This window comes from Necator americanus, chromosome V (assembly GCF_031761385.1).
Source record: "Necator americanus strain Aroian chromosome V, whole genome shotgun sequence".
Taxonomy (NCBI): Eukaryota; Metazoa; Nematoda; class Chromadorea; order Rhabditida; family Ancylostomatidae; genus Necator; species Necator americanus.
The window spans coordinates 18,266,029-18,290,497 of record NC_087375.1 but is presented as its reverse complement, the minus strand read 5'-3'; the positions used below and the strand labels follow the sequence as shown (position 1 = coordinate 18,290,497).

General features: G+C 42.7%; 5 protein-coding genes across 10 annotated transcripts; 1 reads left to right on the top strand and 4 right to left on the bottom strand.

Moving 5' to 3' along the window:
* Positions 1-101: 101 nt before the first annotated feature.
* On the top strand, positions 102-18,540 carry RB195_014325 (uncharacterized protein; the record flags this gene model as incomplete). Of its 4 annotated transcripts, XM_064204538.1 has the most annotated exons (26): positions 102-249; positions 325-344; positions 399-402; positions 805-927; positions 1,338-1,437; positions 3,198-3,253; positions 3,322-3,429; positions 3,731-3,816; positions 6,850-6,957; positions 7,013-7,149; positions 12,737-12,812; positions 13,498-13,587; positions 13,662-13,748; positions 14,427-14,510; positions 14,564-14,702; positions 14,958-15,066; positions 15,162-15,234; positions 15,516-15,656; positions 15,754-15,866; positions 16,106-16,182; positions 16,313-16,450; positions 16,740-16,840; positions 17,391-17,426; positions 17,522-17,608; positions 17,988-18,140; positions 18,202-18,372. In XM_064204538.1, 26 exons carry the CDS (start codon positions 102-104, stop codon positions 18,370-18,372), a joined length of 2,565 nt encoding a protein of 854 aa, XP_064060421.1. The 4 variants fall into 4 exon arrangements, with proteins under 4 accessions (XP_064060421.1, XP_064060419.1, XP_064060420.1 ...); XM_064204539.1 differs by lacking the exon at positions 3,322-3,429; XM_064204540.1 differs by lacking the exon at positions 3,322-3,429 and having other exon boundaries at positions 14,409-14,510.
* A 611-nt stretch (positions 18,541-19,151) lies between these two features.
* Positions 19,152-20,494, bottom strand: RB195_014324 (uncharacterized protein; the record flags this gene model as incomplete). 3 transcript variants are annotated; one of them, XM_064204535.1, is made up of 2 exons in its annotated part: positions 19,152-19,925; positions 20,015-20,494. In XM_064204535.1, 2 exons carry the CDS (start codon positions 20,492-20,494, stop codon positions 19,152-19,154), a joined length of 1,254 nt encoding a protein of 417 aa, XP_064060415.1. The 3 variants fall into 3 exon arrangements, with proteins under 3 accessions (XP_064060415.1, XP_064060416.1, XP_064060417.1); XM_064204534.1 differs by having other exon boundaries at positions 20,015-20,125; XM_064204536.1 differs by lacking the exon at positions 20,015-20,494 and having other exon boundaries at positions 19,152-19,877.
* A 625-nt stretch (positions 20,495-21,119) lies between these two features.
* Positions 21,120-21,752, bottom strand: RB195_014323 (uncharacterized protein; the record flags this gene model as incomplete). The annotated part of the gene is made up of 1 exon (XM_064204533.1): positions 21,120-21,752. The coding sequence occupies one exon, from the start codon at positions 21,750-21,752 to the stop codon at positions 21,120-21,122; it is 633 nt and encodes a 210-aa protein (XP_064060414.1).
* A 336-nt stretch (positions 21,753-22,088) lies between these two features.
* RB195_014322 (uncharacterized protein) lies at positions 22,089-22,352 on the bottom strand (the record flags this gene model as incomplete). The annotated part of the gene is made up of 1 exon (XM_064204532.1): positions 22,089-22,352. One exon carries the CDS (start codon positions 22,350-22,352, stop codon positions 22,089-22,091), a length of 264 nt encoding a protein of 87 aa, XP_064060413.1.
* Positions 22,089-22,613, bottom strand: RB195_014321 (uncharacterized protein; the record flags this gene model as incomplete). The annotated part of the gene is made up of 2 exons (XM_064204531.1): positions 22,089-22,386; positions 22,501-22,613. 2 exons carry the CDS (start codon positions 22,611-22,613, stop codon positions 22,089-22,091), a joined length of 411 nt encoding a protein of 136 aa, XP_064060412.1.
* Between the last annotated feature and the right edge of the window lie 1,856 nt (positions 22,614-24,469).

The following is a 24,469-nucleotide window of genomic DNA, read 5'->3' as shown; positions in this document are numbered from 1 at the left end:
ACGCTCCACCGCGCACTTCGAGCGCAGCCACCGCCACCGCTTGCGCAACTGCCTGTGCTTCATGTCGCTTTGACTCAACTATGGTGGCGATGTATTTGCGTATGCGCTCGAAACGACGCGGTGGAGCCAGCAGTTGGAACCTAGGTGGAACCGTCGGAAGCTGCAGCGATGGGTGGTCCCAGCAAGGGTTTCACCACGCTACTAGCCCACTAACCGAAACGCCTCGAGAGAAGCCGCGTACGCAATTACGTACGTGCTTCATGTCGTTTTGACCGTACTATACAGTGTTTGCGCTTTGAACACTAACTTTAAAAAAACACAAAGGAAAAGCGGATGGAAAAAGTGTCATCAGAAGGGGACGAACCAAGAAATATCCACACGCAATTCCGCACACTTAGCTTGGTAAGCATTAAGTTTCATTAATTAGGTTATGTTGTTTGACTCATTTCTTGCTCTTTTTCCGTATTCAAACCTCGTTCGATAGCTGGTTCTAGGAATTGATATGGATATGATCTCGTCGGTAGATGGGAAAATAATTTGATAAAGTTCTCTTCAAAATCAGTATCTCATCAAGAGCACACACGTATTTTATTTTCTTTTGTTTGTTTGTTTTTTTAATTACAGTTGACAACTACATTGATACTGATACTTCTACATCGTACATATAAACTTATATGGTTGAATTGGTTGCATTTACCCCTTCTCGTAAATTTGACAGCACCTCCAAGCACTTAATGGTTGAGGAAGTTTCGTTTTCAGTGATGCGCAATATTGAAACATGAGCTGCGCTGTTTGCGCTTTAAGGTGTTCGTCCCCCGTCGTTGAGTGTTCGTCTGTTCTCTCGTCAGTCTACACACGACGATTCCGGTGGCTCCGCTCAAGGGTCAACAAAATCGACAACCTATGTACCGGAGTCAGGTTCCTTTGGTTTGTTTTGATGCTATATTCATCGTTCTTTAAAAAATCGTCGCCTTAGTTTTGCATGGGACTGTCTCGTTTTTGTTTGTTTGTTTTTTTTTGCGTTTACTGCTTTTTACAGTTTGGACTGCTTAATCGAGTGATTCTTGACATGACTTTTCAGTACAGTTAAGAGTACTTAAGCATAAGCAGACTAGTTTCTTTTGCAAGCCCTTGCTTTTGTTTCTTTGTTGAACTTGTAGCAAAACGGAATCTCTGCAGTTGGTGGTAACACAACAATGCCATGAGCAGAGACACTTCTATATCTATTCATAGTTACTCTTCCAATGAGTTCTGTTCAAAACTTTCCTGTTTCTTTGTTCCTTAGTTAGCTTTATAGCACTAGCTACTAACTATGCCACGTACTAACCACTTTGCAGGACGAAGGATAGCGGCCGGTCGACAACGCCTCCTTAAACGGGGGTCGCCGATTGGACAACAGCCTTCTCTTGAGTCTAGTCATAAAAGGAGATCATTCAGGTAGTCACGGATACTAGTTTTGTTATTTTAATAACTTGGCAAAGTAAGGGAAAAATTGATAGTAGAACCAAGAGAATGTAACCAATTACCTGGACTCGTTCGACATATAATCCGAGGAGGATGTGCACACGACGACCTTCCACTGGACCAAAGCAGACAGAAAAGAGACCGTGTATGCAGAGAAACAGCTAACATTGCGGCAGCCGCGTCGCACTCACTCGGTTGTACATATTCGATGTTGACCGCATATGCTCAGCAGGCGTCTCAAACATGTGGTCTTAACTTTGATTCCATTACAGACAAAGTGTTCCAATGACAATGTTGGGATCATTCCACGAATAGACAGCAGTGAGGATGTATTTCACGAATGTATCATAACGGATTTCCTCAGTTATTCAGGAAAGACGTGTGACCTCATCGATGCAACCTATTATGGGTGATAGAACGAGTTCACTCCCCAACTTGTCTACGATTGTGCAGGCGGGAGAGCTTCTGCTGCTTATTTGAGTCACGTTGTACGTACGAGTTGCCCGTGTTCTACTTCGTAATAAGTTTAATAATTAGAAGATGAGATCAGTCAAAGCTTTTTCACACGCTTTTTCTCTGAACTGCTAACCGGAATTGAGCGTCATCACGCTCATACTCGTGAGTTACGCCTCTACCCCATCTATTGGTAGAGAGATCCCAACATCTTCAATTCCGTGATAAGCTGCAGCTAACTTTACTGGTTACAAAACATTCGTTTCCAGTTTATCATAATCATCTAAAAGCACTGCATTGGATACCTTCTGATACATACCAATAGAAATGAAGCGTTCTAGATATTGGGTCGCACTAAGTTTTTGCATTAGATAGGTATTAGTGTATAGTTGTATAGTCGTTTCAAAACGACAGGAAGCACAGTGCATTTGCGTAAGCGGCTGCGCTCAGAGCGGCGCAGTGAAGACTTGGTTGGAATGGAGGTGGGACTATCGCAAACTGCAGAAATAAATGGCGCTAACAACGGTCCCCCTCACAATCCCAACCGCCACGCTCTACGGCAGCGCTTCAAGTGCAACCGCTTACGCAACTGCACCGTCCATGTAGTCTTGACTCTACTATACAATCTGCGCAAAATGAGCCGACTTATGATGCAGTTGCGTAGGCGTTCGACCAGAAAATGGCGCCTTGGCACCCTCGACCAGATCCTCAGCTGACTGAAGCTAGCCAAATCGCGTGCCTAAGTGCAACACAAAAAGGCCCTGGGTGGTAAGTAATTGGGGGAGGGGGCCACGTAGTGGCGCCCTTATTTCTCGAACTAAATAATTAGATCAATCGGGGCCCTAGACTTAAGAATTAGTCTTAGAGGATCTATGACATGTAAGCTTAAGTTAATAAGATAAAGAAATAAGTTGGAGCGTCGAGAAGTAAGGGCGCCACTGGGCGGTCCCCTTCTCTTCCCAACTACATTTTCCCCCACACCGATTGACAAGACCGGTTATCACGTTTTTTAACCATATACTACCGGATAACAGCTAGAACGCCAGTTACGAGTAGGACTTTCGCGACTGAGTAGTTTTTTTTCCTGTATCCCGTGAGGAGAACACATTTTAGACTCATTTGTCCTGGGAAATCTTACAATTACTACTAATTTTGGATCTAACAGTACTGTTCACAGCACGTTTCTAACAGTAGTGTTTTTTTTTGTGTTGTTCAACGATTTATCTGGAGTGTTCTTTGCGCTAATTCTTTTGGTTTCCTTTCGACAATAACTCTCTTAGAATCCGCAAACAGTCAAGGATGGCACATACCGACGAAGTTGAGGATCGCAGCGAAGGTGAGTTATCATGACTTTTCGATCCCAACTATTTATAGATGGAAACATAGCATAAGAAAAATTCCTAGAAAATGCGCCGGCGATACAGCGAGGGAGCTCTGCGCGCAGTTCCATATGGAACATACGCGCAGCAATTCAGCAGGTGCCCGAAATCGCGGGCGCCCTTATCCACGAAGGTGATTACGACTGTGACTTTTGTCGCAAGCGCTACCGGCCCGCAATTCCACCAACCTAGTACCTCTTCCATCATCCCTGATCCATTCGCATGTAATGCTAGTAATCAACGGAAACCCTACGTAGTTTTTGTAACATGCACTGTTTCGTAGGCTTTCAAACACAACAATTAACACAACCACGAATTGTGCTCGTGGATTTCGTGTCCTCTTAGCCTGCATGCTTTCTCCTGCACTAATTAACGGATATTTCACCATTGTGTTTTCCTTCTTCTTTGACAACTATGTCGTAAAACTGTTTCAGTTCTACCCGTTACTCTTGCCGCACGTGATTCTCTTAAACCAACTGATGACCCTCCTGCTCAATCGCCGACGGAAGTCACTGTTCCGGTATTTTTTTAATGTTAAGTAATCATAAAACGCAAATCAAACGGCGGGAAGAAACATGTTTATCTTAACTAAATAGGAATAACACAGCACCACAAAAAAAAGTTGCCTCGGGACACAGATGCGATGGTCGGAGCCGGTGCTTCACTTTTGGGCGGTTGGCGAAAGGACCCTCTTTCCTTTTGGACGATTGGAGAAGGAACCGCCTTCACTTTCGGAACGAATCCTCATAACTTGAGCTGCACCTCATGAGCTAGATCCCCTTCGCTTGAAAAGAGTCAGGCTCATCCCTATCATCGACCCCGATGATAGATAAGAGGCGTGGTATAAAGTACCGTTCGCTGTTATGGTTATCTTCGTGACATAACGACTTGTACCGTCCAAGAGTGCGGCAGACAACGCTCTGCCCACTCTTTCATTCGATTACATTGCTGGCAACTCTTCTGCTAACCTATATTCATATAATAAATATATTTCACTGAACCACCGTTTTTGGTCTGTTCAATTAGGGTGATAAAATCCCTAAGTCTCTAGTCACCCACTCACATAATCTCTATCGCACCTATGAGAGTGGTGTGGGCCTGATAACGTAGCAAAATGGAAAAAATCGATATTTTTATAATTAACCGGAGTTCCTTGCTATGGATCACAGTGGCTCATCCGAAAGATATAGTGGAGTCAAAATCATCGCTGCAGTTCGCTGGTACCAGGTCGATTCCGACCCCATCTCCATCACGCCGCTTCTAGCGCAGCCGCTTACGCAACTGCATTGTGGTTCGTGTCGTTTTGACCTAACTCTCTATATATATATATATATATATATATATATATACATATACATATACATATACATATACATATACATATATATATATATATATATATATATATATATATATATATATATATATATATAAAGAGATAATCTCCAAGCCTTCTCTTCTAAACCTCGATACGGTGAAATGGATTTATGTTTTCTTGTTTTGCCAACGAGATTTTGTTGAAACGTTATATATATATATATATATATATATATCGTTAGATCGCAGTCGGTTAGAGGTCCGTTGTAGCCACACGGTCGAGGGTTCGAAACCGCCCTAGTGCAAACCAAGCCTTTCATCCCTCCGGGGTCGATAAATTGGTACCAGACTTGTCTGGGAGGATAAAAACACCGACTTGATCGTCGGCTGGCCCCCACAAGTCATTGTATGGGCCAACACGCGTTCCAAAACCCCAACGATTACGAATTCCAGTAAAACGCGTTGGCGCATCCCGGGTGGATTGATACACCAGTGACTTCATCCTTATATATATATATATATATATATATATATATATATATATATATATATATATATGTACATAAATAAATAAATATATATATCGACAACTTCGTCTTTATCAAGTGCCTGAAAGTTGCTCGACGTATTTGATCCCTTCAACTGTTCTCTCGTTACCGAGCCTCGATTTCGTTCTAAGTACACCACGCAAGAACTCCAAAAAGGAAAACAACCCGACCAGTCTCATCGACTAGCGAGGCTGCTGAACTACCGCTGTTCGGTGAGACTAGTCAGTTTGAGAGCATTAGGGTGGTATAAAATAATAAACATTGTAGGAATCAGTTTGAAATAAAGTGTACGATATTAGCGCATGAGGAAGAAATAAATATCTGGTAGGAAGGCATTAGAAGCATTCTGGATTTCCCCCAGGAATCCATCCATGAATAACGAAAATGGACCCTTATATATTACTAGTGGAATTTTGGCCGTTCGTAACATTCTGTGAGCTATAAGATTGTTCCACATGCAGTCCCTTGAATGAAGCGTATCATGAAATTGACGTGGTAAGCAAACTCCAGAGAAAACGTAGAGTTGGAGTTGTAGAACGGAAACGAGCGTGGGTAAAATGTAGTTGGGTGTCAGGAGGACCCTTATTTTTCAAGGTAAATAATTAAATCAATCAGGGCTTTAAGGCCTAAGCATTAATCTTAGAGGATCTATGAAATGTATGAAAGGTTACTAAGAGAAAGAAGTTTCAGGCATCGAGAAATAAAGGCGCCACTGAGTGCCCTCCGGCTCCCCCCCCAACTACATTTTCTCCGCGTGGTTCCGCTACGTCGTAAAAAAAACGGCGTGGAGTACGGAGTACTCCCCTGTAAAACCAGTTGGAACCTGCCATCTTGTGCGCACCCGGCGTCCGTGGCCGAGTGGTCGAAGATTAATAAGGTCTCCTCACCAGCCTATCCAAATAAAACCTAGAATAAGTGGTCAACAGCAAAAGCGTGTAGTGCGACAGAATAGGACAAAAAAGGAGGAGGAATGAAAATCGAAGCTAAGCTAACTGGGTATTTCATCGGCAACAAACAATACACGGAGACTTACGTTAGCATCTAGTATGATGTACAAATGCTAATGTAAATGTTGTTTTTGCTGTTTCGTTTTTTTTTTTCGCAACACACACTTATTCATTTATTTATTTGAAAACACCCATAGGTGTAATATAACAGAAACACTCATGCAGTTGGCATGAAAATGATTTGCTAGTTGTTGTAGTACAATGTCCGTTTTCGAACTTACCGTTTCTGTTGTTCTGTCGATCCATTCTCCCGTCCGTCTGACTGATTCAGAGAGAGTGGAGGTCGGCATTCGCCTTCACCAACCGCCTAGTTCATCAGACATGCGCACTCCGTTTGTGAGCAGTTGCAAACCTTTATTACCGCTGGGACATTACCTGTAGTTTTTTTTTTGCACAAAACTTAGTCTTTGAAGACTAAAAATGAAGATGTCTCGAAGAGTAAGGCTACGGTGAACTCCCAGTTGTTTCTTTAATTCAATTAACGAGTTGCCTGGCGCTTAGGTGAAAGGACTTGCTTATACGAAGAAAGCAATCTTCTGAGTGACATCAGGATTCAAAGCATTTTTTTCTTCAAACCGGAGTTTTTATTTCCTTGCAACTCTATCTTTCTGTCATCTCAGCCGGAAAATGAAAAACTCAACCTAAGACGTCGAACATTTCTGTGTGTTCAATAATTTTCAGAGTCACGCAAGTTCACAACAAGGGAGTGGTTATGGGCAACAACCTGCCCCTAAGTCTCAATTTGATGATGAGGAACAGCACATTCTTTCGAACTTGCCTTGGATTAAGGTATCAGGGTTGATGTTGTCTTTCTTCGACCATTTTAAGTACGATCACATTTCAGGTTGTCATTCGAATGGCCAACTCGTTCGATATGGACTGCACGCATGAGTCTGTTTGTACACAACGCTGTTTCCTGAGGGTGACCCGACAGTGTCATCGCTTAACTATGGCACTGTCAACGCTTTATGGACAGCGAAGGTAAGCAAAAGTCTCGCTGTCTCATACATTCTAAAATTTACGGTTGGGTCAAAACGACACGAAGCACGGACAGTTGCATGAGCGGCTGCGCTACGGGGGGGGGGGGGGGATTTTTTTTTTTTCCCCCCCCCCCTCTTTTTTTTTTTTTTTTTTTTTCCCTTTTTTTCCCAAAAGGTTTTCTCCCCCCACTGTTTTTAGCGCCCCCGCTTACGCAACTGTAATGTGTTTGACAAAAAATTATTTTTTTTTTTTTTTTTTTTTTTATTTTTTTTTTTTTTTTTTTTTTTTATTTTTTTTTTTTTTTTAAAAAATTTTTTCACAAACGGCTAGAATTAGTAGACTGAGATTCTAGAGCAAAAAAAGCGAAGAAGATGGAAAATGACAATGGAAAGAAGTTACAGAGTTTCACATCTAGATCTAGTTGATCTCCACCGAATAGTCTTACCAAACTAAAGATGAATCTCACTTTGTCCAAGAACGGGGTGGCACACCCGACCCTCTGGAACATAACCTCCTCTCCCTCTTCTGCTTCTTGTTTTTCTCCAACATTGCTCGACAGTTCTCGGAAAAGAAATATTTCAATTAGTCTTTTAGAGAAGAATGCTCGCCCTACAAAACAGTCATATCGCTGTTCCTTTCTACCTCCTAGACTTTTAAGAATTTAGATGGGACGAAGATGGAGAGAATGACATTTTCCCCACCTCTGTTCCGTCAAAAATTTGAGAAAATTGCGGCTCTGGACATCGATTGGTGAGGATTTGATGCAAAAACCCTCAGCTACAACATACAGAAAGGAAATTCTCATATCGTTAAGTTTTTCTGAGTTATGAGGGCTTGTTGAAAATCATACACGAAAAAAATCGGGATTCGGGAAGTCTCCGATTCCAGAAAGCAGAAAGTTTCAATAATTCATCCATATTTTCCTAAAAGGATAAATCCACACTAGTGTTCACCAAGCCTTCATCACTCCGGGGTCGATAAATTGGTATCAGACTTGTCTAGGAGGATAAAAACACTGACTCCACCCATCGACTAACCTGACAAGTCATAATACAGGCCAGTTACATTTTCGTAAATCTCAAACTATTCTGAATTGAAGTGGACGTGGTGGCGCATCCTAAACGGATTGATTAACGCCAGGCACTTCATTCTTTATGCTTTATATTCGTACAGAGAGATTAAGGAAAGCCCCATTTGTAGAATTTTTTGTTTTCGGGCCGTCTGGTTCTCATCAAAATTTAGATGGGAAAAGTCCAAAAAAGTAGAAAATTTTAAATTTTGTCCATCTAAATTGCAAAAAAAATCCTAGGATGTCTAAAAAACAGCGATGTGAATATTTTTTAGTGCAGGCCCTCCTAAGTAAAAATTCTTCCGAAGTATTTCTCTACGTCCTCTTACCGCGAAGTTATTTGCGATCTGCCAGACCTAACAATGCGCACCGAATCTGAGCTTTTTGAATCATTATATTCCATTAAATCCATTTTTAAACTGTTAAGAACTACGTATAATTAAATTCTTCATGTTTTGGAAGTAGTTTGGAAGAAGTTCCTGACTCTTGCTAAAATTAGACTCAGCGGAGTGTCGAACCTGCGCGTCCCATTGTCATATTGTCAACACGTTGTACATTTTCAAAACAAAATGTTGGGGCTTCCATGTTACTGTTCTACACCTATAATTTGATGCAATATTTTGTAATTTATATAGTCGTCCAATGGAATATTTTGTATTGTTTGTATTTATTTGATCACCTTGATCACCTTGACCTTGACTCCTGTTAATCTTCGAACTGGTGGAGCGGGCGCCAGTAATTCTTCCATTTGTCCCGATCGCGTGCCAGAGTAGCCCAGTAGTTCCTCCTTTCGCGTGGGACACGAAGAGCATCATATTTTTCTTTGAAGGACTTCGTGAAGAAATCTGACCATGTGGATCTCCCTTTTTATACAGCAACACGGTTTTGCTGGTCTTCCACTGTTTAGGAACCTTGCATTCCGACAGGTAACGTGTAAAGAGCCTCGCCAGGGTGTTGATGAGTAGTGGCGGAAGGCTCTTCAGGTGTTCTGGTCTTATTCTGTCGGGACCGGGTGCCGTACGATTTTTTACCGACATGATAGTATGTCGTATTTCGGACGGAAGAACCTCTGGAATGACATGTCCGTCTTCCCTCAGATGGTGAGAAGGCAAGTGGACATGGCTGTCGAAGAGATCGGAGTAGAAGTCGTAGATGATTTTCTCCATCCCTCTTCTCGATGCAATGGTTGTTCCCTTCGGGTTCCGGAGAGCAGTCATCCTTGTCTTGCGACTGGCGAAGTCTCGACGGGAATCGCGGATGCTTTTCCCCGCCTCTGCAGCTTCAGCCAGCACTTCTGCTCTTCTCTCTTTAAGGTCTTTCTTTATCGCCTCTCTGCTAAGCCTTGCGAGCTCGGACGTGAGTTCTTTGTTCCCTGCGGCTCGTGCTGCTCCACGCTGGCGTATCAGCTCAAGAGTTTCAAGAGACAGACGTCTCTTGGTGGTTTTAAAGCTCTCAGCTTTCTTCGCGCAGTCGTGAAGGTGTCAAACGAGCCGGTCATATTCCTCGTCGATGTTGTCCATTGCGGAATCTTCCCAAAAGCCGACTGGCGTAACGGAGAGATTTCAGTTGATGATAGTCCTGGGATTTCTCTCTCTGAACTTGGCGGCTTTCTCTGCTCTCCTTGTGAAGGAAAATCTTCCACGGAGGAGGCGATGGTCCGATCCGGTACCCTCCACCGGGTGACTCCCACGTCCAGCGTAGAGAGGAGGGCTTCTGGAATTGCGAGTTCCCATGGATGGTGTTAGTCGTCATGATGAACTCGGAGAGCCTCTCCACCTCAAGGTCATTCCACTGTAGGCCGTTCCTCCGGCGTTCTTCTTGGACCAACTTTGGCGTTGAAATCGCCAATTATGACCTTGTAGAAGGCATGATCTTCTCGGTAGAACTTCTCCAGGTCTATATAGAAAGCTTCGACTTCTTCTTCGTAGCTTGATGTTGGGGCGTAAGCGACGAAGATAGTCAAAGCTGGTGATGGACCACATCTTCTCATCCGCAGACGTCCGATTCGGGTCGTAAGTTGTTCGAAAGAGTCGATGTTCTTTGCCATACTCGTGTTGACGAGGACGTCAACTCCACCAACACCTCTACTGTCGCATGTTCCTAAGAACAGTTCTTCTCCAGTTTCATATACGGCGTTGAGAGGGTGATATCGTCTCGTCTCGGTCAGTCCGATGATGTCGTACTTGATCTTCTTGGCTTACATCATCAGATCTTCGATGGCCGCTTCCGATGCAAGCGTACGTGCGTTATAAGTACAGATCGCCATCCTAGTCCTTTTCCATTTCGGTAGCCTATATGACTCCTGCAACCCCATCCTACCTGGCGTACTACCGTACCAGTCTTTCCTCCGGAATCAGGAGACTCTTTTCTATTACTGTGTTTTGCATAAAAATTTAAAACTTATGGGCAGGTTGCAAGCCTCTAGTCCCATAAGTTTCTGGGAGAATTTCCGTTCTCCCGGAGTGGACATGTGGAGCTTATTTGTTGGAGGCGACTCCAAACCGCCTCCCTTGCAACTCCCAGTCACTTGAGATTGCAGGCTTTTGGCCGGACCGACGTGCAGGATATAAGGATGTAATGAGTCAGTCCTGGCTCAGCAGAAACAGGGAGTCCATCTCCTGAATCCACCCGCGTCTCTGGGCAAGCACAAGGTCGCTTTTGGTACGCGATTAGCCCCCTATCTGCCACCCAGGGACGCGCCAGGTAGCCTCGCGACGAACCGGCTGTGATCCTCAGATCAACAAATGTTTGTTTTGTGCGGCGTTCTTTTAATCATTCATCACTGAGTCGTTTCCAAGATCATCCATAAACATGAAAAATTTAATTATAGTTCTCAACAGTTTAAAAATGGATTTAATGGAATATAATGGTCAAACAAAGACGAGAATAAGACTTCATGGGTTCGATTCCTTATTGGACCGGTTTTTAACGAGAGTTTTAAAAATATTTAAGACTTCAATTAAAAACAACAATTCAATATTACACAGTCCCCAACGATTTGTACTTGCATTTGATGACCAAAACAACTTAGAGTATTTCAATATTGCTTGGGTCAGAAGATCGTTAATAACTGCATTAGAAGAGCGATATTGAGAATACTTTTGGTCGTATTTTGTAGAAGACTTGCCCTACTGAATCGTAGAGCTAATGCTTTTGATACCTCCCTTTCTTGAAATTTAGGTAGGACAAATCTGAGAAAATCATCATTTTTCCATCTTTTTCTGGTCTGTGTCAGTCCCACTTGACTACTGCAAAAACAGGAAAGGGCTAAGAAGCGGTAATTTTGTGTAGTGAGAACTGAGTTGTTTTGTGTCAAGTATGACGCGAATTATCAAGCATTATTCAAGACCCTGTACTTTATCACGCTCGAGCAGAAATCAGAACTCATTCTAGAAAAACGGCACCGCATTTTAGGATAAAAACGTCCTGTTCTCAAAACGGATAGAAAAAATTTAAAACTGTACTTGGATAGAAGGTCTAAAGAGTTTTCTATTCTATATATGATATATATATATATATATATACATAAATGTGGAAAGGAAAAGTCTAAAAGTTTCGTGAATGTTTCCCATCTAAGTTCATCTAACTTAAAAAAAAAATCCCACAGGATATTTATGCAGGCCTTATGTGTAAAAAAATCCTTTTTTACAGAACGCATCCGGATTTATTTCCCTAAATATTCTAGGTTATTAGCTATCTTCCACCCTTAACAATGTTCACGCAATTTGAGCATTTTTGGTAATTTTTAGGGCTACGTACACGAATCAGATTAGCCGGATATTGCAGAAAGGTGCTGTCGCTCAGCACACTGCAATGCACAAAAATAGGTCAGATACCTAGAGTGAGCATGAATCTTCGGTAACAAAACACCGTTTCGTTGCGCTGAACCCCTGACATTGTCGAACTAAAACTCACGCGTCGATAAACAGTTCACGCGAGAAAAAAAAAATCGCTAGCTATGGAGCAATGACTAAAGCGTGGATTCTGTGCGAGCTAGAAATCGAAGAAGTTGGGCAGAGCTATATTCAACGACACTACACCTCGGAAAAGATGCGGTTTACCGTGTCAGGAATGCATGTATGGTCCAAAGCCACCAGAAGTTTTTTTTTTTCTTTAGGTACTATGTCAAGGTCTTAAGCACTGAGATCTTGGGTAAGTCAGTAAACTCAACATTTCGTACCAAGTTCTGGTCTACAATTGAGGTAATCACCAAGAAGAGCATTCCCTGCGAATTCCACCCTTACCGAGGATAGTATTTGAAGCATTGATTAATCAACAAAGCCGGTACTCTATATAGAATGGTTTGCAGCAGCGTAACTATTGTATTGAACAACTTCAGTATATAGATGGAAGGAGAGGGCGGAATGCTCGCAAAATAAAAAAAAAGCTGTAATTCCGTGCATTTGTGATTCTAATTCATGAATAAGATGCAAGAGATTACCAGAACGTTTGTTTCTTTTATGTCACACGGTAACACAAATTAGAATCTTTCTCGCAGAGCAACTCCATTCATTCCAGAGAGGTCAAAACGAGAGTCGATAAACGGAAATTACTGCTGGACAAATGGGAGGGTGAGCAACAGGCTTTACGTAGGGTGAGCTCTCTTTCCTTCTCCTCTGAAGTTTGAGCTTTCTAGGGGTTTCTTTTCTTATTTCTTCCACTAAACACTTCTGATCGGTTCAAGATTTCTTAATTCCCTTCTTCAATCAGTCCCCGACCTTCCTCGTATGAATTAAGTAAGCAGAAGCTTTTGTAGCGTTTTCCAGCAAATGCAGATTGGATTTGAAATGCATTTTTAACTTCTTCCTGCAATCGTTCCCAGAAAACTTGTTTTCTTTGTCTGGAAAATGAATATTTGTATTTCATGAGACTTGTATTCAACACCGAATGTGTTCAACCGGATGAGGTCAGTTAGACTACCACAATACATAACGTCTCTGTTTTACACATTTGCGCTTCACACACCTCCTTTTCGGTGTAATTGAAGGCACATGACGCTCGAGTGCTTGAGCACGTTCGATGCTGGATATATATGTGCATATATAGTCAGTGTTGCAGAATATCGTTGCATTTGCAGGGTACTCAACAAATTGCGAAACAGTATACAGTAAGACATAATCAAGTATATCTTAGTTCACATAAATTTATCACCAAATGCAAAATACAAGCACCAACCTCTCACCTCATGCACTACCTTGTAGAGTTCATTGGCTCGTGCTTGTCCCCCTTAGATCTACTTGACAGTATATTTGATAACATTACTTTTTAACTGGTTTTAGTCGATCCACTCCCGTCAGTCGGCTGCAGTTCCTCGGCGAGAGAGTGCACTTGTAGGTGCAAACTCAGAATGCAGCAGCAAAGCTATCAAGGTCGGTATTCTGGTTGCGAAAAACAGCTTTTTCCTTTTTTTTCTTCGCTTTTTGTTCATGATCACCTATTGCAGGCCATGCTGATGGAGAAGATGATGCAAGAGAAAGAACGTGAAAAAGAAAGGGAGAAAGAGGAAGGGATCAACAAGAAAACTAGCGTTGTTAGTAAAAGCTACTATAATAGTGATTAGCTTTAGGATTTTTCAGCTTACGATTGTCAGAGCAGTGTTCTACTTTGGCCTTGAGAAAACTGTTGAATTTTGTTAACAAGTACCTTAACGCGCCTAAGTACGTCTACGTCATACTAAGTACAATATAAAGCAACTGGTCGGGTGGAGCCAAATGACTGTTCATCGATTCTGGCTCTGTATAACTCAGAGCAAAGACTAGAAATTTATTAAATGACTAGTAATTCAGTCATTTAACATGTTTTTCTCGGGATAAACATTCTTTCACTCTAGAGTAGGACATGTTAATGTCATTTATCTTTGTCAACAAAATTCAAGGTTAATATGCATTTTGTTCTCTTATTTTGTTAGGGTTAATTAATCCTCCGCATTCAACGCTTTTTTTTTGAGACGTTCTCAACAAAGATTTTGATCGTTACAAGTATAATATGCCACTACAGTTCGATACGAAATACAATCTCCGTCTCGCATTCCGGAGGGACTTACAGTTGACGTCCGCGCGGCAGGACGGGCGCTCGTTTAACCTACCAAACTTCTAATGTTATATTGCGTAATAAGTTAGGCTGTTTTGCCTAGACAGTTTTGCTTCTTTGAGCGCTTAAGAATATGAGATTTAGTGCATTACACGGTTAGCAAATCAATTCATATCAGGAACAAGATCGGCAGTCTGAGATGACTTTGGATGAGAACGAGGAAGATGTTAACAAGGAAATGCTTGATTATATCAGAACCTTGGTGAGTAGTGTTCCTCGATAGTCACGGAAAGGGTATCTCTGAGACGAGTTTAGGTGCTTAATCTCGTGCACACTCCATTATCAACGGCGTTGAAAAGCTGTCTTCTACTCGCTCCGGAGCAGTATAAGCAAATGATTGAAGTCTCTTGGCAACTACTTCTCAATGAAGATCCGCACGTTGTGCTGAGTTCTGGTGAGTTGAAGGTCTGGTGAGGTGAGTTCTGGTGAGGAGACTTTGAATTCATGACCTAACTACAAAATTTTCTGAGTAATATGGACAGTACAATATGAAGACCTCGACGATAAAGTTAATACATATTTTCTGCTATTTGGACTAAATCAAAATGTTTAGTCGTGAATATGGCTAGGTATAGAAGTATAAAATTTGTGTGAAGGTCGCTGTAGTGCTAAGTGGATCCTGTGATATAATAGAAAAAACTTATTCTAGCATCGATGTTTGTTGCTGGCTGTGTTCGTCGCCCCGAAGATGCCTTGAAAGTGATGAAAAAAGCACTGCACTCCAAAAATGCCACCGAGAAAACGGAAGCAATACAAAGGTCCCACACTTTGAGTCCATATTATTATTCTTTATATTGCTTAGAATGTTCTTTTTTACTCGTCTCTTTACGATAGTGGCAATTTTTCTCTTAAGGTTTTACGCTCTATGGAGAAACAGGTTCCATGTGTGGCTTAAAATGGAGGAGGGCGCACAAGCTTCATTTAAGGTATGTGTAAATCAACCTCTGCTGTTACTTTCTGTTTACCGGCCCCTAAGATTTGTCCGAAGACATGATATACAATTTTTGTTTTGGGGAGGAATTTAATCGATTTGAAGACGTCGATTATTTTTCTTGTTATTGAAACTTGGAAGCACTCACTATTGTGCATTTCCTTAGGATTTCTCTTATTTCTCATTCTTCTTTGTTTTTTTTTCTATAAAAATATTGCATCAAGAGAGGAGCAAGATAGATTCTCCAGTCTTCCTGAAGATGATGTGTTTCCTCAGGTCCCGCCCCCAGGCATTGACTTCACCTTGCCTTCACCTCCGATTGGTCAAAGTCAGCTCCCTGTCGTGGATCCTCCTTGGATGCCTCATTTAAAAACCAAAATAGAAGAGCTTTCGTTGAAAGAAGAGGAGCATGCAACGGTATGTTCATTGTTCAGTTTCTATGAGATTGCCTCTATTGGCGAAGGCAAAGGAAGGACACTTCCGCATTTCTCCACCATATTATGTGCAAGTTTAGTCCCAAACAATCATGACAATGACTCGAACTCGGAGAAAGCAAAAGCAGGAAATGGTGAAACGAGCTGTAAGAGAAGCAGAGGAACGACAATGCGAACAACGGCAACTGTTCAAGTCAGTTGCGTTAGCATAGTTCAAACTTGCGGTCGCGGTCTTCATAGTTTTTTGTTCTTGAACTTTTGTTGTTCATTCAAAAAAATCGTTCACCTTATCATCGCGAGTTTGGTTTAATAAACGAAATGGATAGTAGTAAATAGAAATATTTTCATGAAGCAAACTAAATAGGGTTACCTCAGAAAGATAAGGAAAAGAAGTCCAACAGGATGATCTAACACAAAAGTACACCTTTTGAGGTTGCGAGGCTCCGCTATTGTTCAACAAGCTGCATATGAACCAGCCCTGTTTCATCATCAACAAGAGCAAGGCGAAGGTACCGTACATATTCTCACAGTGTCTACACCCATCAGTATTCTTTCAGAATTGCATCTGGTAGAATAATATATTGTGAACGTAGTGGGGCCATAGTAATAATTTTTTTTTCTCATCATCTGAATTTTCAGAATCTGAAACCACTCATCACACCACACGACATCCATTGCCAGTAGCTCAACCTCTCTTCCCTTCACCTCTGCTTGCTGTCATTCCAATGATTATTGAGATGTTGGATGATCCTCAGGTGGACAAAAGTGGTGTGTCTGGTGAGTGAGATTCGAGAGCCATTTTCCGTAGGTACAGTCAGCGCAAACCATACTGGCCAGACACTTTCACGGCAAAGGTTGATAGTTGTATTCTGAAGAACACATCAGCGCAGCCAAACTGCACCATTATTCAACGAATACGTGTTGCAGACAGTTGAGACAAAACATCAATATCTAGATCAATATCATCACCGCGAATGCGTCGCGTTAGTATGGTTCCACATGTTCAGGCTGTTCATACGTAGTGGACTCCCTCGTCAACAATATGCTAAATATAATTAATCTTTAGTTTGCGACGTGTCGCGGAAGATAATCTGGACTTGTATAGTAGAAGATCCTTCGCTGTTCTTCAGACACTTTCTTGAGAAGTTGACAAATCGCGAGCGTCAGGTAGGAGTAACAATATGTAGTGTACAAGAGTAATACAATGCAAGGACACTCGCATGATATCTTCCTTAACAGAGTGCAATGGAAGGTACACTCGCATGACATGTTCCTTAAGCTCCCTATTTTCTCTGTGGAAATAATTTACAAGCATGGTTGTTGCAAGCATGTTGCTCTCACGTATGTAGTTCTGCATCCTCAAAGCATAATCTTCTATTAGTTGTATAAATTCATTCATGTCGTGACAAACTACTCTGCTCTCAGCGTCTACCTTGGAGTCAACAGATCTGCAATGTCACCGCTTTTTTTTCACCATGTACTTTCTTTTAATTAGTTAACGTCGAAGTTGGTGGTTATACAATTCCACTCGAAAAATCACAGGTAATCTTATCTTCATGAACTCGCATGTGGCCTTGCAGGCTTACCCTCTTTTCGTTCCTTGCTGCCGAACTGACCTTTTTTAATCGACTGCATCACTGCTTGCTCTGTCACCCTCCAATAGCGATCCAACGACAATCTTTCTTTTCTTTTCTGACTGTCGCCTCCTTTCTTTCAGACTCTTTCAAATGAATATCGTCCTACGGCCAATTATGTGAGTTTATGGCGTGTATGCATACCACTGACTATGGAATGAATGCGAACCCTCCTTTCAATTTACGTAATTTTTCTCAACTATTTTCTTTGCAGGAATACCTCATGTCGCTGCTGAGGAAACTCATTCTCAGATTCAATCCCTTGCCCAGTCAGGCAGCATATTCTCTGCTCAACTATTTGGCAGGTTTTAGTCTCACTTCGTACAAAATCTGGAAACTTTTAATTATGTTGCATATAACGGATCGAAATGTTTCCGAACGCGTACAAGGGAGGTGTGGAGTTTGATTTCTGCCCTGTGTATAAATAGGGTGGGAGAATAGACAGATCATGTAGGTCTTCTTATGAGGTTGTTTGGCTGGCATAAAGACGGAGAGGACGGACTTTTATGGATATTGCGGACAAATGCATGTGCCGAAAAAAAGCACTTTGCACAATGTACCCTCTTGCTTTTGGAATTTTAGCGCACTGTCTGCCATACTGTCTTAACTGACCATTGTACTGATGCTGTATTAACTCCGAATAGCAAAAGAATCGTCAAATAGCAAAAGCTTCTTTACAGTTCGGGTTTGTCATGCATTATGTACGAGCTCAATGCGAAGGTGCTGACAAAGCTATTGGTATGGCTCTTTCCCTCACATGGATACTCGCTCCTAACGTTCACGGACTGTACTTCAAGGACCTCAAGCAGACATTGAAGAAGGAGCAATGTGATGTCGGTTGAAGCAGAATATATGGTGGTAAAGTAAACTGTGTCGTCATAAGCATTGTTACAGCAAGCGCTAATGATCACAGCAAATGTGCCTTCTGCTAAAAAGATCATAGTGCACGGTCCGGACTCCGGAATGGGCGGGATTCCAAGCCAGTTTCCTGTTCATGAGGACACACAGTTCCAGCAAATATTGAGGTTCGTTTCAAACTATCTGACTTCAGTGCCAAATACTTAGATTCGACCAAATGCGCTCAGTCGGGTAAGGACGATGCGCTTCCGATTGATGAGGAAGAGGGACTGCAGATCAAGCAGAAAAAGAGCTTAAGTTGTGGCAGGCGCGTCGTTGCCCATCAATTGAGCATCTGTTCCGAACATTTCTATTCTAGTATGTTTCAGTCCATAAAGTGCCTAAACTGGGATATATATATATATATATATATATATATCGGATTCGGATTGGTGCGCCGGTGGACCCATCGCACCGCCTTCTATAGGTATCTGGCGCCGGCGCACCAATCCGACGCCGGTGGACCCGTCGCACCCCTTTTTATGGATATCTGGCGCCGGCGCACCAATGCGACGCCGGGTTGACCCTTTTTCGAATTTCGTGACACACAGACAAACAAACACGCACGGACTAAGCTCGTAAATATATATCATGATATATATACATATATATGTATATGCATACATATATATGTATACATACATATGTACGTATGTACATATATATATATATATATATATATATATATATATATATATATATGTATACATATATATATATATATATGTATGTATATATATATATATATATATATATATATATATATATATACATCCATCACCCCTTGATCACCTTGACTCCCTTTTATCTTCGAACTGGTCGAACAGACGCCAGTAATTCTTCCATTTGTCCCGGTCGCGTGTCAGAGTAGCCCAGTGGTTCCTCCTTTCGCGTGGGACACGAAGAGCATCATACTTTTCTTTAAAGGACTTCGTGAAAAAATCTGATCATCGGGTCGGCGGTCTTTCTGGTGTGCGTTTAATATCGCGGGGAACCCAATCGCTCACGGATCTGGCCCAACGGTTGTCATTGAAGCGCATCACAAGTCCGGCCCACCTTATTTTACTTTCCTTGGCAAACGCGGCGTCTCTAATCTTCGATCGCTGACGTAGGAGAGAACTTCGAATCCCGTCCCTCACTTGCGCAAAACAGGATACTCCTAGCATCACTCTCTCAATTGCGCGTTCAATGACGCTCACCGCGTTTTCTTCCTGCTTGCGAAATTCCCAGGTTTCCGAAGCATAGGTCAAAGCAGGAAGTACGGTGGTGTTGAAGAGGTGAGCACGGAGCAGGGTGTTCCTGGTCTTCTTCACTACATCCTCGATGCTCTTGTACGCTCCCCAAGCCGCTCGTCTCCTCCTGCCCAGCTCGGGGGTCACGTCGTTCATCATGTTCAGTTCCCGACCCAGATAAACGTTGCTGGTGCATTCGGATATATTCGTTCCGTTGAGCGTGAATGAGGCATCCGAGACCCATCCGTTCCGCATGAACATCGTCTTGTCTAGATTCAGCTGAAGACCGATGCATCCACATGTTTCGTCGAATTTGGTCAGCATTCGTTCCGCTTGGCTGACGCTAGGTGTTATCAGTACGATGTCATCAGCAAAGCGCAAATGGTGTAGCTGCCGACCGTCGACCTTCACTCCCATGTCGTCCCATTCCAACTTTCGCATTGCGTTCTCGATGGTGGCTGTGAATATTTTGGGTGAGATTGTGTCACCCTGTGGAAACCCCTCTTCACGTCAATGATGATATTCTTGTAGAATGGCGCAATTCCGGTCGTGAAGTTACTGTACAACTCTCGAAGTACCTTTATGTACTGAGTATGGACGCCTTGGTTGTCCAAGGCTTCCACGACCGCTTCCGTCTCAACTGAGTCGAAGGTCTTCTTTAAGTCGATGAAGGTGAGACAGAGCCTCATCTTGTACTCTCGTGATACCTCGATGAGTTTCGAAACAGTGTGAATGTGGTCAATCGTACTGAATCCTTTTCGAAACCCTGCTTGCTCGCACGGCTGTCCTTTATCCAAGACTTCAGTCCTATTAAGGATCACTCTTGTAAAGAGCTTGTAGCTGACGGACAGTAAGCAGATTGAGCGATAGTTGCCGATGTCATGTGGATCTCCCTTTTTATACAGCAACACGGTTTTGCTAGTCTTCCACTGTTTAGGAACCTTGCATTCCGACAGGTAACGTGTAAAGAGCCTTGCCAGGGTGTTGATGAGTACTGGCGGAAGGGGGGAACGGTAAAGAGGGTCCCGGCGGATTCTCCGCGAATGCCTCGGAGACATAATGTGCCCAGTGGATATGCCGGCGGATACGCGAGCATACCTCGAAGAGGTCACGCTCCAGTAGTTCATGAAGACGCAGACAACCGTCTTAGATGTTCTTCTAGCCACAGAGACGCAGAAAACTGCGGAGTTACAAGAAAATATGCAAAGAAGAGTGGTATGAGCTGTCGAAATCACCGAATAAGTCAAAGAATAATAGTGTTAGATAGAAGTATATGACATTTTGTATGGTGTCTTAATAAAGAAAGGGAGTGAGTTTGTCTTTATATCACCTTCAGAAAGTCTAGAAATCTTACCAAATTTGAACTCTTTTCCTTCCTGTAAGTCTCAAGAAGTCAGAGATACAGAAGGTTCCTCTGCCCAGAAATAAATTAGGCTACAAAAAAGCTTGCGAGTTACAGGATAACGATAGTTCTCATTACCGTTACTTTCGAAAGCTGGAATTTTTCGTTTTAACGAAAAATTTTGTGCACATAATTTGAAGCTATTAGGTACATCCTTATCTCATTTTTTACGTGAGGATTTCTCTTGCTTCTGTTGCGATTTCTAAATTGAGTGAATTATATCCTAGCCGGTGATGCAGCGTATGATTAGCGGTAGGTAAGCAGAGTCAGCTATTTAGGTGCTAACGAAAGTGAATCTCTTTTGGACACACACCATCGCTAATTGCTCTGACGAGGCATGACTGGGGCATGCTCGAAATTCCGCCGGGACCCTCTTTACACGCACCCGGCGGAAGGTTCTTCAGTTGTTCTGGTCTTATTCTGTCGGGACCGGGTGCCGTACGATTTCTTACCGACATGATAGCATGTCGTATTTCGGACGGGAGAACTTCCTGAATGACATGTCCGTCTTCCCTCAGATGGTGAGGAGGCAAGTGGACATGGAAGAGATCGGAGTAGAAGTCGTAGATGATTTTCTCTATCCCTCTTCTCGACGCAATGGCTGTTCCCTTCGGGTTCCGGAGAGCAGTCATCCTCGTCTTGCGACTGGCGAAGTCTCGACGGGCATAGCGGATGTTTTTCCCCGCCTCTGCAGCTTCAGCCAGCACTTCTGCTATTCTCTCTTTACGGTCTTCCCTTATCGCCTCTCTGCAAAGTTCTTGGTTCCCTGCAGCTCGTGCTGCTCCACGCTGGCGTATCAGCTCAAGAGTTTCAAGAGACAGGCGTCTCTTGGTGGTTTTAGAACTCTCAGCCTTCTTCGCGCAGTCGCGAAGGTGTTCAACAAGCCGGTCATATTCCTCGTCGATGTTGTCCATTGCGGAATCTTCCCAAAAGCCGACTGGCGTAACGGAGAGATTTCAGTTGATGATAGTCCTGGGATTTCTCTCTCTGAACTTGGCGGCTTTCTCTGCTCTCCTTGTGAAGGAAAATCTTCCACGGAGGAGGCGATGGTCCGATCCCGTGTAGAACTTTGGTACAACAGCGACGTCCGTCAGGCGGAACTTTTATTGACGATGTGGTCTATTTCATTACGGTACCCTCCACCGGGTGACTCCCACGTCCAGCGTAGAGAGGAGGGCTTCTGGAATTGCGAGTTCCCATGGATGGTGTTAGTCGTCATGATGAACTCGGAGAGCCTCTCCACCTCAAGGTCATTCCACTGTAGGCCGTTCCTCCGGCGTTCTTCTTGGACCAACTTTGGCGTTGAAATCGCCAATTATGACCTTGTAGAAGGCATGATCTTCTCGGTAGAACTTCTCCAGGTCTATATAGAAAGCTTCGACTTCTTCTTCGTAGCTTGATGTTGGGGCGTAAGCGACGAAGATAGTCAAAGCTGGTGATGGACCACATCTTCTCATCCGCAGACGTCCGATTCGGGTCGTAAGTTGTTCGAAAGAGTCGATGTTCTTTACCATACTCGTGTTGACGTCAACTCCACCAACACCTCTACTGTCGCATGTTCCTAAGAACAGTTCTTCTCCAGTTTCATATACGGCGTTGAGAGGGTGATATCGTCTCGTCTCGGTCAGTCCGATGATGTCGTACTTGATCTTCTTGGCTTACATCATCAGATCTTCGATGGCCGCTTCCGATGCAAGCGTACGTGCGTTATAAGTACAGATCGCCATCCTAGTCCTTTTCCATTTCGGTAGCCTATATGACTCCTGCAACCCCATCCTACCTGGCGTACTACCGTACCAGTCTTTCCTCCGGAATCAGGAGACTCTTTTCTATTACTGTGTTTTGCATAAAAATTTAAAACTTATGGGCAGGTTGCAAGCCTCTAGTCCCGATAAGTTTCTGGGAGAATTTCCGTTCTCCCGGAGTGGACATGTGGAGCTTATTTGTTGGAGGCGACTCCAAACCGCCTCCCTTGCAACTCCCAGTCACTTGAGATTGCAGGCTTTTGGCCGGACCGACGTGCAGGATATAAGGATGTAATGAGTCAGTCCTGGCTCAGCAGAAACAGGGAGTCCATCTCCTGAATCCACCCGCGTCTCTGGGCAAGCACAAGGTCGCTTTTGGTACGCGATTAGCCCCCTATCCGCCACCTGGGGACGCGCCACGTAGCCTCGCGACTAACCGGCTGTGATCCCTCTAGTGTGGGAGATCCATGGATATATATACATACATGTATATATACATGTATATATACATGTATATACTACACCTGCCATATATATACATATATATATATACATGTATATATATACATATAATTTTTTTTTTTTATTTATATATATATATATATATATTTTTTTTTTTTTGGGGGGTGTAATGCAGCGGTTAGAGATTCCGCTTCCTGCACGATCGATCGGAGGTTCGAATCCGCCCTAGTGCTCACCAAGCCTTTCATCCCTTCGGAGTCTATAAATTGCTACCAGAGTTGTCTGAGAGGATAAAAACACTGACTTGACACATCGGCTAACCACCGCAATTCATTGTATAGGCCATTGTTACACGCTCGTAAACCTCAAACGATTCTGAATTGAAGTGAACGCGGGGCGCATCCCAAGTGGATTGATTGATTAACGCCAGAAACTTTACCTTTTATCCTACATATATATATATATATATATATATATATATATATATTATATGTAAATCTCAAACGATATCTAAATTGAAATGTACGTGGGGCATCCCAAGTGGATTGGTTGATTAACGCCAGAAACTTTCTTTTATCCTATATATATATATGTATATATATATATACATATATACGTATCGGACTGTATATATATGTGTATATATATATGTATATATATAGACATATATATATGTATATATATATATATATATATATATATATACAGTCGAATCAAAATAACATGAAGCACGGTGTAGTTGCGTAAGCAGCTGCGCTCGAGGCGGTGCGGTGGACCACAGTGGTTAGAATCGAATGAGGACCCTCGCCAGCACCATCCATCACTGTAGTTTGGCTTGTGATGGTCCGACGTCGATCCTTGCCGCTAGCTCCAGCGCGCCGTTCGCCACACATAGGGACTAAACGCGTTATTATATACCAGTCTGAAGGTACTGAAACGTGCTGAAACCGGACTCTAGACTTTCTGTAGTGCTCGCTTCGCTCTCCTTCACTAATCAATGAAAATTAATAGTAGTTGCATCTGTGTGAAATTGGATTTGTGTTTTTCTAACTACGCTTTCTTCCTCTTTTTTTATTATAAATGAAGGCGAAAGATTTCATAGTTTCTCTTCTAGGCGCGTTAGTTCGACATTTAGAGAACATTCACACTTGAGCTTCGAACACTCCTTCGATACCAATGTGATAAAAAATACAATTTGAAAGCGCTACTTGAAGTGTGTGTTTTCCTGCTGTTTTCCTCTAAAAGTTATCACAGAGTAGTGTTTAGCATAAAACGACTTGAAAGACATCACCGTACTGATAAAGATAACGTCCTACGTCAGATCATATAAACAGCTTGCTACTTTTTCGCATGCGTGTTTCCACCTTCTGAAGGAGTGATGTTACCATCCAGAAGGGAACGTGCAAGGAAATAGACGCGCGCAG